The following is a 13,377-nucleotide window of genomic DNA, read 5'->3' as shown; positions in this document are numbered from 1 at the left end:
GTGGGCGGGGTTCCAGCGAGGCTTGGACGGGAGCTTTCCTCAAGCTTGGCAGGGGTGGGGTTAATGCTTGTCCTAATTTTTATCTTTACAGCTCCCTCGGAGGGGCAGTGCAAGATGCGACAGCGGTTTAGGTTGCAGGTATTGGACGAGCTGCCTGCTCCGATCTGCGTCCTGTAGTCGACTTTCTTTACGCCGTGCTAGGTCTAGCTAGCTCCCGTCGGCCACCATCCAGCAAATGATGTGCTTCATTGGCGCACGACCGAGTTCTATGCTGCGTAGTGGATCGGCAGGCGACGAAATTCTTCTCCAGTCTCTCTCTTTCCAGCTGAACTTGACGTGGCGGGCTGGGTCTCCCGTACCATGCCGCTTCCGTGTCCGTCATCTCGCCGTCTAGAAATTCATCATCACCATCAGAACAGTCAATGCTTCCCAATTGTTTTCATTGGTTCCTCCGCATATATAAAAGGTCTCAAGACCAACCTATCTGCGTAGATTATTTGCTCATCTCTCCCGCCCTGCCGAATGATCCGCACATGTTCGGTCAGAGAAACGGGAAATTAAAAGATGTTGAAGTTCTTTTGTGTTCCCGTAAACGCCAAGTTCATAACGCTCTCTTTTAAGCGCCCCTACTGAAAGGGTATCCCAAATGCAAATCTTCTTCGCAGTAATATTTTCCCCAAATGCACGAACGCTCCGCTGCCAGTCTTTGTTGAAAGACGCAACACGGTTCGTTCCTGGTATATCATGATGGGCCGATAAATAACCTGGCCTTCGTTATGTAAAAAAAGGTGACAAAGGAAAATTAGTATGCTAAAAACCGCCTGTAAGAGCCCACGCGTCCCTGCGAGGGTATTATTGTGTACCAAATTGGTTTCGTTGAGAACCGTACGCCGCCCGAAAATGTTGTGCTTCATGAAAAAGAACATTAAACACATCTATCTTGAAACAAGTAGAGGTAAGCTTTGTTGAATGCTTCCCCAGTCAAGCTCTCAAGCAAATGCTTAGAACTTGAGCGTCTTGGGCTGCTCCCAGGTGAAGCTCTGGTTGGTACCAAAGTGACCGTTCTTGGCAGTCTGGCGGTAGATGGGGCGGTCCAGGTTGAGCTCGCGCACAATGACACCGGGGCGGAGGTCAAAGTTGGCGCGGATGATCTCGACGAGCTGGTCCGAGGTCTTGTCAGAGGTGCCGTAGGTGTCGACATAGATGGAGAGGGGCTCGGCAACACCAATGGCGTAGGAGAGCTGGACGAGAGCACGGCGGGCAAGGCCGGCATTGACCAGGGACTTGGCGATCCAGCGGCCAACGTAAGCAGCGGAGCGGTCGACCTTGGAGAAGTCCTTGCCGGAGAAAGCACCACCACCGTGGGCACCCCAACCACCGTAGGTGTCGACGATGATCTTGCGGCCAGTCAGACCGGCGTCACCCTGGGGACCACCGATGATGAAGAGACCAGAGGGCTGGATGTGGTAGACGGTCTTGTCATCAAGGTACTTAGCGGGGATGGTAGCCTTGATGATCTTCTCGAGGATCTCCTTGCGGAGCTGCTCAGTGGTGATATCCTCAGAGTGCTGAGCAGAGATGACGACGGTGTCGACGCGGACGGGGACAACGGCACCGTTGTCGTGCTTGTACTCGACGGTGACCTGGGTCTTGGTGTCGGGGCGGAGCCAGGGGAGGGTGCCGTCGCGGCGGGCGGCGGACATGGCAGCGTTGAGCTTGTGGGCGAGCTGGAGGGTAAGAGGGAAGAGCTCGGGGGTCTCATCGGTGGCATAACCGAACATGATGCCCTGGTCACCGGCACCGAGGCGCTCGAGAGCTTCCTCGTAGTGGAGACCCTGGGCAATATCAGGGGACTGCTGCTCAATGGCGACGAGCAGGTTCAGGGTCTTGTAGTCAAAGCCCTTGGAGGAGTCATCGTAGCCAATATCCTTGACGGCATCACGGACGACCTTTTGGTAGTCAATCTTGGCCTTGGTAGTGATCTCACCAAAGATCATGACCATGCCGGTCTTGGTGGCAGTCTCGCAAGCAACCTTGGAGAGGGGGTCCTCAGCCAAGCAGGCGTCGAGGACAGCATCGGAAATCTGATCGGCAATCTTGTCGGGGTGACCCTCGCCGACGGACTCGGACTGCAGAGAAATATTAGCAAGGCTGCGGGAGCGGAGGACGCGGGAGGGGTAGTGCCGCGGGGAAACGCAGTGAGCGACATACGGTGAACAGGAAGTTACCCTGGTTGTAGTGGGCAGCGCCGTTGGTACCGTTGGTAGCAGTCATTGTGAAGGATTTGAGGGGATTGGAGGAGGAGGATGAGGAGGAGAGTTCTGAAAGAGATTCGGGGGAGGTTGATGAGCGAGATAGCTAGCGGCAGAAAAAAGTTTCTGGGGAAAAGTCGTCAGTGAAGACGGCACCGCAAGACTATTGCAGTGAAGAGCTCGTTAGCACAATGGATCTCGAGAGATGTGTCAAGATTGTCAAGAATCAGCACAAACCTCGTGAAGAAAACGTTGGGTTGAGAGAAGAAGATAAAGGAGGATGAAAAAAAAAAAGAGGTGAGAGGGAAGAGGGTGAAGAAAAGGCGGCGGGGAGATTGCACAAGCGGCCAGCCCAGCAAAAAGGCTGGTCGGTACCTCGCGGCGCCCAAAAAAAATTCGGCCGGCTTAAGACACGCGGGATAAAGTACCGGGGCGGACCCATGGAGGGGTAAATTACGGTGCTTCTGTTACAGAGGTACATACATTTGTAGGGGATATCAGTGTGCCACAAGGTACCTACTAGCGACAAGGAGGGGCAACGTGGACAGGGACAGGACAGAAGGAACCCGAGGTGACACTCGGGGGGACTGCTGCTTTCGGGGCCATTGCTCACTAACATTTGGGCACTCTAGGTCTCTACCTACCTACAGGTACCTAGTTAGTACCTAGTTAGGTAGCTGTAAAATACAGGGGAGAAACAGCTTGTCGTATCTACCTAGGCATCATGATAGAAAGAATCGAGGCACCATTTTCTTGCGTGTCATCACAAAAAGAGCCCCAAATTGGCATTTGTCGCTGGAACCGAACACGATGGGTGGATGCCGCGGATGTGGAGGATATTGCGCCATCGGAAGAGGGACGCCTCCAAGCCGCCCAAGAAAAAAATGTCCCTCGTTCTACTAGTACTTATTACTAGGTACCTAGTTGGCTAGGTAGGTAGGTACCTAACGTAGGTACTAGGGGACCCTGCTGCTCGACAGGGCGGGAGAGCTTTGTTGAGCTATGCATTTTCCCTTGCCTCTGCGCCTAGGTAGCTTTAAACATGTGCTAGCCCATCGCCATTGTTTGATTGCGGACCTCGTGCCGCCATCTGTTGCGTGACGCTAGGAATTCATGACTACATCGCCGTCGCCAGTACCAGCGCTGCCCACGACAACGTGGTGCGGGTCAGTCCCAAGCGGCGGTCCAATATGCGCAGAATGAGCAGAATGTACATGCCTCCCTCACACACAAGTCATTAGCTCAGCGCCATTCAGAGGGGCAGAGCGGGCATGACGTTGGTAAAGACAGGTCTCGGACTGTCGGCGGGATCGGAGCAAGCAAGATGTGACATACGTTGCAATGTGCCGTAGAGTGACGATGTTGGCCTAGGTAGGTACCTAAGGTAGGTACCTATTTGCGCGACACTGCAGCATCAGCGCAAACGGGCCTCGAGGTGGTACATCTACAGGGGGCAGCACCGCGACATCGACCAAGCACAGGCGCTTTCAGCCCGCCAGCCTTCCCTGGGCCCTCCACCTCTCAGAAATGGGGGTCCCGGATGCGACCCACCTCGCCGCCGTGAAATCTTTTGGCCTCGCAACAGCTCTGCATCCATGCCACAGCATCACAGCATCGCGACGAGTGACGAGGCCCGCATGCTGACGTTCCCAGAAAGCAAACACACTATTCTATTGGGCTATACGTCGACTCAGCTCCATCATGAGTAAATTCGGCACCATGGTGATGGGCCCGGCCGGCGCGGGCAAGGTACGCGACCACCCCGCCTCTACTGTCGTGTGTGTCCGTCTGCATGGTGTTGCATATCGACGGCCGCACGCGCGCAATGGCAATCCTGCATCTTATTGAGCCGAACAGGCATCCTAACACGTATCCCAGTCCACCTTTTGCGCCGCCCTCATCACCCATCTCCAGCTCAACCGCCGATCCGCCTTTTACGTCAACCTCGACCCCGCAGCCGAGACGTTTGAGCACACGCCCGACCTCGACATCAAGGAGCTCATTTCCCTGAAAGATGCCATGGAGGAAGTCGGGCTCGGCCCCAACGGCGGTCTCATCTACTGCTTCGAGTTTCTCATGGAGAACCTCGACTGGCTGACCGAGGCGCTCGACTCCCTAACCGAGGACTACCTCATCATTTTTGACATGCCCGGCCAGATTGAGCTCTACACGCACATTCCCATCCTGCCGACGCTCATGAAGTTTCTCTCTCAGCCCGGCGCCCTCGACATCCGAATGGCTGCCGTCTACCTCCTCGAGGCGACCTTTGTCGTCGACCGCGCCAAGTTTTTCGCCGGCACACTCAGCGCCATGTCGGCCATGCTGATGCTCGAGGTCCCGCACATCAACGTCCTCTCCAAGATGGACCTCATCAAGGGCCAGATCAAGAAGCGCGACTTTAAGAATTTCCTGACGCCGGACGTGGCGCTGCTGGACGACGACCCGCTCGAGCGCAGCCGCCTCACGGGCGAGGGCGCCGACGAGGCGTGGGATGATGAGTCCAAGGCGCCCGACGACCGCGAGCAGGTCATGAAGGGCGCGAGCTTTCGCCGTCTGAACCGTGCGGTGGCGGGGCTGATCGAGAGCTTCAGCATGGTCAACTATCTCAAGCTCGACGTCACCGACGAGGACAGCGTCGGCGACATTCTCAGCTTCATCGACGACTGCATTCAGTTCCACGAGGCGCAGGACCCCAAGGACCCGAATGAGGATGCCGAGCCTGACGAAGAAGAGCCTGAGGATGATTAGTATCAAGAAGAGATGCAACGTACAGGCATATACAAAAGTCATTTATCACTACAGCATAGCGTCGGAGTTGTTTTGTATTTGAGAATATCAAGCACGGCATCGCAGCCCTATTTAGATCAATATAACACAAACAGATACACATGTCAATACATTGTAAGAAGACGATTGACTACTCCTCAAGAGTCATCCAGTGCCACGCAGGAAATTGCATTACCCCAAGTCGTCAACGTCCAAACAAAGAAGAGATATAAGGCGTATCATTCATCGTAAATCTTTGCATGAATCCACCGCTCAGCAGCAGACCATTCTCCAAGAAGCAGCCAAGCAACCGCTCCCCAACACATTAAAGCATAAACTCCTGTTGCGAACCATGTATATCCATTTCTCTCCGTCCTCCTTCCCTCGGCTGTCTCCGTTCTAGCCCACATCCACCTTTTCTCTCCCACTCTCCCCTTCACCGTTGCGAGCCTCGGACGCGACCGCCATTATTCTGCTGATCCTCGTAGCGCCTGTACTCCCTCCACCAAATCTCCTTGACCACCGCCGCGTAGCCCGCGACCTTGCCGCCCACGACGACGACGTCGCGTATGCTCGCCTGCAGGCCGCGCTGCCACACCCACGCGCCCAGCGCCGCGAGCGTCGCGTACAGCACGGCCTTGACGGCCAGGCGCGTCCACCACAGCAGCATCCGCCGGATCCAGTTCATGACGATGACGGCCACGGCGAGGATGGCCAGCGGCACCAGCACGCCGCCGAGCTCCGACGCGTGCGTCCACGCGAGCAGGCGCTCGACGAGCGGCTGCACGTGCGGGTACACGACACCCGCGCTGTGCGTGACGGACGCCCGCGCGGCGGCAAAGTAGACCTGCAGAGGGGCGTCGGCGCGCAGCACGTGGTGGTGCACAAAGGCGGCCTTGTCGGGCGGGAGGAGCGAGGTGACGAGGTGCGAGAGCGCGGATGTCATGTCCATGTTTGTTTCTGCGGCTCGTTGTTTTCTTCTTTGTTGTGTCGATTCGGGAAGCGCAAGAAAAAAAGGGGTCCGCTTGGCACGGCGCTGACACGTAGGGCAGCGAAAGGAAAGATTGAGAGAGAGATTCCCAGGTTTTTATCCGTCGCGTTCGCTTTCGAGGGCACCCTTTGTGGTGTTTGGGTCGTGTGCTGCGGGAGTAGCAAGGAAGAAAGGGCTTCCTTTGAGGCCAGAGAGGAATACCGTGCGTTAAAGTGGCACCAAGCAACGCGTGCCTTTATTGCTTCAAAGCCCGTGTAATTGTCAAAGAATGAGACGGCACCGGTCAAGAAAATGCGATGCGATGGGTTTTGTATGATAAGAATCCTTTGGGTTTTCTTGCGGCTTCCTTGTTTTCTTTCGGCGGCGCCCAGCGGTGATGTCAATGGGGCGGCACAAAGGTCCCGTGTGAGCCAGCTGAACGCGGGCGGTGGGTATCACACTGAGCAGATGCTAAACTGTACGCCAAATGTACCGAACTAAATCTTCCATGAACTACTCAAGAACAAGTTGATCTCTATTAAAAGATAAAGTCTACATGCCGTTAATTTTCTTTGATTCTGTCTACTCACTTTATAAGCTATCAAACTTATTATAACCAACTATGTCATGTTTGGCTTTTCTTCTGAAAGAGACTCTTTAGAAAATACATTTTTAATTTCTCCATCTTAAACTTGCATTAGAGATAGGCTCCAATAATTTATATATTTGCAGCCCTTGTATTGCCATGCACAAATTTGTCACTTTGAATGCTGGCGCTTTTTCTGCTGGCTTTGGCCTTCAAATAAGCTTTGAGCTACCTGCATTGTGAGTCGTACGAAAGAGGACGACAGCTTCCATCTGAGAATCAGCGTGGCGTTGAGCCACAAACGGGCCTTGCCCTGCGCTGCAAGATTTAGAATAGACTTGTGGTCAAAAAAAAATTCCCTTTTATACTACCCGGCTTGGATTTCCTCGCGGTGAATTGTTCAGTCGCCAAGTATCTCAAGGTCAAGGTGGGGTTGCAAGAGAGAAAATAGATTGAAGCACTGCAACGGTGCGTCTCGTAATCTTGTGTCGTTGCAGGACTCAATTCTTCCTTTGGATCCTCTTTCGGTAACAGCAGTTCAAATTTTGTTTCATAGTATACAAGTAACCTGGAAAAGAACTATGCTAACATTCCACCCTCGTCCTCCTCGCCACATCCGTGCCGCTGCATTCGCAAATAGATAGTGGGAAAACCATCTCACATTTTTGTTCATGATGGAAAACCACTACCACGACCTCCATCTTACAGCCTCATTCAGAGCACGTAAAACTGTGCTGACTGAAGTCAGTCCTTCAAGTTCAGGTTTCGGATTGCGAGCATCGCTTCCGATGCTTTGCTCAATTTCTGGGCCAAGATCTCCAAATCACTGGTAGTGTCCTGGAGGGTCTCGAGGTACCCTCCCGCTTCGTTTGTTGAGTCTTGAGCGGTTTGGGCCAGATCCGCTGCCGACGTATCTGCGCCCTGGGCAGCGGTAGTGGTCACTCCCAGAGGTAGTGTGGCAAATGCTGTGAAGAACTTCATATCTGCTTTTTGCTTTTTGGAAGGGAGGCTTGCGAAGGTAAAAGTTCGGAAAAGAAGGAAAAGACGGAAAATTGCGATGCAGAAGCTTTTATGCGAGCTCTCTGTGTTAAAGAAGGTACTGCGTCTGAATGATGCTGATGTCTGCAGTAATGCGGGCAGATCTTGCCATTCATATGCCGCTGGAGCGAGTCTACACAAGCAGCTCATGGAGTTCTGTTGTAATATAGTATTTGGTAATTTCGACACGTCTGAATCGGATGTTACCACCATGCTTTGTTCGGACGACCCTGCAGTTTCACAATAGCTATTGCATGATCAACACGACAACCAGCGAGGAAAGATAAGCTTCGTCACACCATTCCCCACTTCCTTTTTAAGGTTAATTGATAAACTAGACCATGAGTATGCGAGGCCGTTGTAGGATATGTGACGGCGCGCAGTCTTCTCAGGGTGCGCTACTTATTTCAGGCTCTGTCGGTGCCGCCGAAGTGGCATCTTGATCCGCATGAAGCTTGATCGCCGATGCCGCGTCTTAAGGCCGACTGCCCGCCCCACTGCAACGGTTCTTCGTGTGCTTGTTACTCTTTTCATGCCGTCTGTACTCGACAGCCTTACAGGTCGGCGTGGCCCGACGTGGCTTAGCGATATAGCTTCAGCATCTATAGTCCTTCGGGCTCACTACCGACGTTGTCATTGGCCGGGCGCCTACCTTGAGGCAACTGCCGGGCATTCTGAATGAGCAGTTCCTATTACTTACATTGGAGGAATTTAGTCAAGTAGATCAAAAATACTTCAACCTGTTTACAAAAAGATACGACCTCTACCGCATCTGCCTATAGCAAGCAGTCTTGTAAGCATGATGCCTATCTAGACTACAGATTCTGGAGACGACAACGATTTGATTCAAACATATTTATCTGACCTTGCTCCTAAGGGGCTGACGCTCTCAGCCGCGTGTCATATTACTTGCAAGATTACCCCGTGCGGCATTTAGTACATCTGACTCGCACAAGGGCATCGTCCTCACTATTCGAACGAGCTATCATAATTATCCCAGCTCTGGCTTGTTATGAGATGCATTACGATTCCGCCTGGGATCACGTGTACATAAGAACCAAGGAAGCCGGCCGAAGTAAGCAACGGTTGTCTTTTCAGCCGACGACTACGTATAATATGGTGACTGCCCGCTCTCTCTCAGGAAAAGAGATTTGCAGATCCGACCAAAGCACTCTTCAGATCTAAGCTCTTAGTTATCTCCCACGGGAAATCCTTCCATCACCCAAATCTCTTTCAACATGCAAATCTCTGGACTTTTTCTCGCTTCTTTTGCCTTGCTGCGGCAGAGCAAGCTGTCGACCCTGCAGCTCTCGGCCAATCCTTCATTGACCTCGTTGAGAAGAATGGTAGTGAGGCCAAGATGACGCCGGAAATAAAGCAAAATGCTTTCGACGCTCTCTTCAAGTGCCGACTCGGCAGATCTAGCGCGAGGGGCCAGTCATGATTTGTGTACAATAGTTGGTCAAACAAAGGATCAAGACTTTGACATGCCAAAGCACACGAAAAGCTATGCGTTAGGCATCACGTCACAGGCATATTTGCGCCGTCCACAGTACGACTGCAAGAAATGTGTATTCATTGCTTTACAAGAATAAAGAATATATAGAACTGATGTGTGGTTTTCTGTCCAAAGAATAGCCACTATCCCGCTGTTACTCCCTAATATAATACATCAGATGCCGACAGTTTCGCTGTATCGCGACAAAAGTACAAGAAGAAAACAACAAAAGAGTGAATGGCAATAAAAGGTATAAAGAATAATGAAACAAGGTAAGCCGGATATCGAAGAATACAAACCATTCCGCAACTCCGTATAATAGTAGCAATCCGTATCGTTTCGGGCATGAGATTGAAAACCAGACTGCCCCAGCTTTTCGTGTATCCTCACCTGCGCCTGTTCGTCCTGCCGCAAAAGAGAAATCTAAAACGAGTCTGGAGCGCCATCGAGGATCTGTCGAGCAGCTTCTAGTCTTCGTCGATAGGTATCGTGCATTTTGATGCCCGATGGTGTCGTGTCGCGTAATCCGACGGCACACTTTTGAATGCTCGCCAGCAAAAGGTCGATGGATTCTTGATCCTCGCCACAAAGAGGCTGCATCGTGGGCGATGGCAGTGCGACGCTCTGTGATCCATTTACAGCTCCGCCGTTCATGGAGCTAGAGTGTCCATGTGCAGAGCCGTTTTGAGAGCCACTGGAAGGGCCAAGTACAGACCCGTTGACTGACCCATTCACAGACCCATTCTGGGAGCCGTTCGCCGAGCCAGCGATAGATCCATTCGACATCTTTGCCAGTACGTGCTCGTTTAAGCTGCTTCGTCGACTCTGGGGTTGGCTGCGCATACTCCGCATCATATGATCCGGAGAATCCCTTGGAGTCGTGTTCCCGCTCAGCCTCGACTTGCCAATCAGAGGAAAGCTCCGGTTTGTGCCGGTGGATTCGAAAGACGATACCGATGGGCGGTGCAGGCCAAGACGCTTAGGGTGACCAACAGCATCAGCTGCCATGGCGGCCGGTCGGAATTGGAATGCGCCACGGGGGCCATGTCGCTCACGCGAGGAGCGCGAATCTTCGCTGCTACTCCCGCTTTCCTGTGCACCCAAAGTGAGACGTTCATCCGTCTGCTTCTGCAGCTGAGCGACGCCAATGATGGGGGATTCGTAGCCATCGTCTACTGAGTCAACGGCAGAGGCGCGGCTTTCAAGTCCTTCTCGCGCCGTGGCAAAACTGTCAACTGACGTCACAGTATCAAGGCTTGGCCGTCGTGGGCGACCAGAAGGCGCCGCTGGGGCAGCTCTCGTCGTCTCAACAGAGTCCTCTGAGCATGCGCTCTCGGAATCGTCGTCGGGATTTCGATAGCTCTGTCTGCTAAGGTGGCCCATGGCCGAGTGTAGGAAAAAGTGTTCGTAGTCAAATGCATCCTCTCTGTCTTCGTGAGACATGGGATGCTGGTAAGCCTCGTGATACAGAGAATCACCGCTCTCACTGACACTGTCGGCATCAAAATCTTTAGCATCTGAGTTTTTCGCAGCCTCTTCTTCGGCAAGGTCTTTGGTGTGGGCGTCGGAAGCGTCCTCGGCGTCTCCGTTTTCAGTACGGAGATCCTCGTCATCATCCGCATAGCCGAACTGTTCAAACTTATCAAACTTCTCTTTGGCCGCAGCCGCTTTGCTCTTTGGCGGGGTATTCTCGTCCTTCAAATATGCTTGATGAAGGTTCTGCATAGGGCTGTGTCGGGCGACGACAAGGTCACGTTCGGCTTTCTTCCAAGGCGGCGTGCGTTCTACATCTTGCTCAGATGGTATGTCGTTGTCTTCCTTGGCGAAATCGGGGCGAAATGGGCTGCCGAGAGCCGGCGACCCTTCGTCCTGGGCTTCCACTTGCTTCGATTCCGACTCTCCACCCTCGACTATGGCGTTCGTGAAGAGGCTCTGCGTGCGCAAACTTTGTAGACTCCGACGTTTCATGCTGTCAGCAGCAGTCTGTTCTCTGAGACTAAATATTCTGCCTTTTAAGCCATTCATCTGGTCCTGGATTCCACGCATTTGGGCCGCCGAAGAAGAGCGCACTATGCCTCCGTCGTTGTAGCCATTGAATGTCGGACTGGCATATCGAGCGATCTGGGTGCTGTCTGAATTGTCTCCATCTTGAGTACCATCATCTTCGCTTAGCGGTTCCAGGGCGAGATCAAGCGGATGTTGAGATATTCCGTGGCTGGTGCGAAGAATCGCATCAGCACTGCGAGACTGTGGAAGCGGTTGGCGATAACCTCCGGCAGCACCGAGTGCACTGGCGGACCTTGGAGGCATGGCGTTTTGCATCGGGGTTGCGATGCTGTGGTCGCTAATGTTGCGTGCATGGACTGGTGTTCTAAAACCAGGCGATTTTGGCGTTCGTATCGGAGAGGGTGTAGAACCGTCAGAGACGGAGGAATAGCTGAAAGTTCGCGCTCTCGTGAGATTGCCTTCCATAGTCTATTGAGGGTCGTTAGTATGCGATGAGACTAGGCGAAGCAATGGGGTCATATTACCGTCAGCCGGCGCTTGGCATTGGCCAGGATCTGCTCAGCTCTTCGGCTAATGGAGGACGTAGAGTATCTGTCCTCGTTGGTGGACAAGTCGGAGCTCTTGGGCGCTAGCGCATCGCGCGGTATCGTGTGCTCCTCCAGGTAGAAGGAAGCGACGCTTTCCTCGTCGTCGCCTTGAAAGTTGCTGTCGTCGATGCTAACGGAGTCGTCAAAATCGGCAAAGGTGCCATCGTGATGCGTTGGGATTGTGTGCGCCGAGTCAATTGACGTCCAGTTATCCCTCGCATTGGCACCGGGGGCCCGACGGACAAACTTTTTCTGGCCACCCGCGGTTGGAGGAGACAGCCTGGCAGTCATGTTGTCGTCGTCGTAGTTGCCGCGACGGGAAAGATTCGAACGGCCGGAGAGCTGGCGCGTCGGGCCGCCGACGTTGCTCTCGACCTCGGTGACCTCACCAATGTCGGAGAGCATGGTGCCGTTGCCATAGATGATGGGGGTGTTGAGAGGATAGGCGGTCGACGAGTCGACGACGTCGGGAAAGTCAAACATCTGGTCAGTGTCGAGCGGCATGCTTCCCCAGCCATGGGATTGGTGTTGCAGGCTTGGCGGGAGCGGTTCGGGGTCGTCGTAGTCGGGCAGGATCATGTCAGGGTTTGTCAGAGTAGGCGAGGAGGCCTGTGGTCTCAGAGGCGGGATGCCTCCGTTAGAGTCTTGACGTGCATGACGACGGGCAGGCGCCGCAGTGGATGTCGTCGCCATTGTGGACTCGGCTGCAGCAGCGGCGGATCAAGGCAAACGAGCGCCGCAATGCTGAGAGTCGGCTCAGGGCCCTTGAAAACAAGAAGAAGACCCAATGAGGTTGCGCGAGAGTTGTTTGCTTGCAGTGCAGAGGTGGTGCTTGTGCACAGCTGATGATTTTTCTTTGTAGTCGGTGGGAGAGAGAAAGAGGTGATGTGTTTGTGGTGTGCTGGCTAGTGGCCGAAAGAGAGACACGGCTCCCTCATCCAATCCGAGAGCGGGCGGACACAGACAAACTCAGATTGACTCGTGCCCCCATGCGCAGAAACTCAGTCGCACCACACCATGCGTAACTGGCGAGAGGGCAATGCAGAGATGCCTAGCAGATAGGGATGGGCAGCCGGCAGATGCCAGATGCACAGGAAGCTGTATCGTATCGTATCGCAGCCCAGGGGGGCGTCGTCGGGGTGGTTCAATCGGAGCCTGGCTGGCCCAGCGGTTCTCTGTGGTGGCGCCCAGCACCCTGGCTCTGACCAGTAATGCGTGCGCAATAGGCTATAGCAGACAATCGACCCAGTATTCAGCTATAACAGACGATGTCTTAGGATGAAAACGTGTACGACGGAGCGGCTTCGTGATAGGAGTCTACCTTGTCAACCCGGATTTGGCGTGCTCTCGAATGTTGAAGACATCAGAATTATGAGCATCGTGCTTCAGGGGCCAGCCGCCTGCTAATTCAGCGCCAATAAGCTAGGTACCTAAGAAGGTACTTGCCATTTCTGCGCTGCACTACCTAGGTACCTACCTACAAGGCTCCCGCGCAGGCCACTACACATTGCGCTAGCGAGCTAGGTACCTACCGTGTTGAGCAGGGGTGATGGTATCCGTACCAGACGCGTACAAGAGTATTACTGGTGGTCTGCGGGATAGGCTAATTTTAATGTACATTTTTCTTTGATTTAAAAAAAAAATCTTCATAGTTTAATAGGAGTTTGAAATGA

At 53.4% G+C, this 13,377-nt stretch overlaps 5 protein-coding genes across 5 annotated transcripts; 1 reads left to right on the top strand and 4 right to left on the bottom strand.

The window, feature by feature from the left end:
- Positions 1-1,001: 1,001 nt before the first annotated feature.
- Positions 1,002-2,274, bottom strand: LMH87_003806 (uncharacterized protein; the record flags this gene model as incomplete). Its single annotated transcript, XM_056194930.1, has 2 exons — positions 1,002-2,129; positions 2,212-2,274. The coding sequence occupies 2 exons, from the start codon at positions 2,272-2,274 to the stop codon at positions 1,002-1,004; spliced, it is 1,191 nt and encodes a 396-aa protein (XP_056048609.1).
- A 118-nt stretch (positions 2,275-2,392) lies between these two features.
- Positions 2,393-2,694, bottom strand: LMH87_003805 (uncharacterized protein; the record flags this gene model as incomplete). The annotated part of the gene is made up of 2 exons (XM_056194929.1): positions 2,393-2,415; positions 2,490-2,694. The coding sequence occupies 2 exons, from the start codon at positions 2,692-2,694 to the stop codon at positions 2,393-2,395; spliced, it is 228 nt and encodes a 75-aa protein (XP_056048608.1).
- Positions 2,695-3,953: 1,259 nt separating this feature from the next.
- Positions 3,954-5,000, top strand: LMH87_003804 (uncharacterized protein; the record flags this gene model as incomplete). The annotated part of the gene is made up of 2 exons (XM_056194928.1): positions 3,954-4,001; positions 4,131-5,000. The coding sequence occupies 2 exons, from the start codon at positions 3,954-3,956 to the stop codon at positions 4,998-5,000; spliced, it is 918 nt and encodes a 305-aa protein (XP_056048607.1).
- Positions 5,001-5,454: 454 nt separating this feature from the next.
- LMH87_003803 (uncharacterized protein) lies at positions 5,455-5,970 on the bottom strand (the record flags this gene model as incomplete). Its single annotated transcript, XM_056194927.1, has 1 exon — positions 5,455-5,970. The coding sequence occupies one exon, from the start codon at positions 5,968-5,970 to the stop codon at positions 5,455-5,457; it is 516 nt and encodes a 171-aa protein (XP_056048606.1).
- A 3,563-nt stretch (positions 5,971-9,533) lies between these two features.
- On the bottom strand, positions 9,534-12,397 carry LMH87_003802 (uncharacterized protein; the record flags this gene model as incomplete). Its single annotated transcript, XM_056194926.1, has 2 exons — positions 9,534-11,585; positions 11,642-12,397. The coding sequence occupies 2 exons, from the start codon at positions 12,395-12,397 to the stop codon at positions 9,534-9,536; spliced, it is 2,808 nt and encodes a 935-aa protein (XP_056048605.1).
- Between the last annotated feature and the right edge of the window lie 980 nt (positions 12,398-13,377).

Source organism: Akanthomyces muscarius, chromosome 2 (assembly GCF_028009165.1).
Source record: "Akanthomyces muscarius strain Ve6 chromosome 2, whole genome shotgun sequence".
Lineage (NCBI taxonomy): Eukaryota > Fungi > Ascomycota > Sordariomycetes > Hypocreales > Cordycipitaceae > Akanthomyces > Akanthomyces muscarius.
This window is presented reverse-complemented; position numbering and strand designations above follow the sequence as displayed.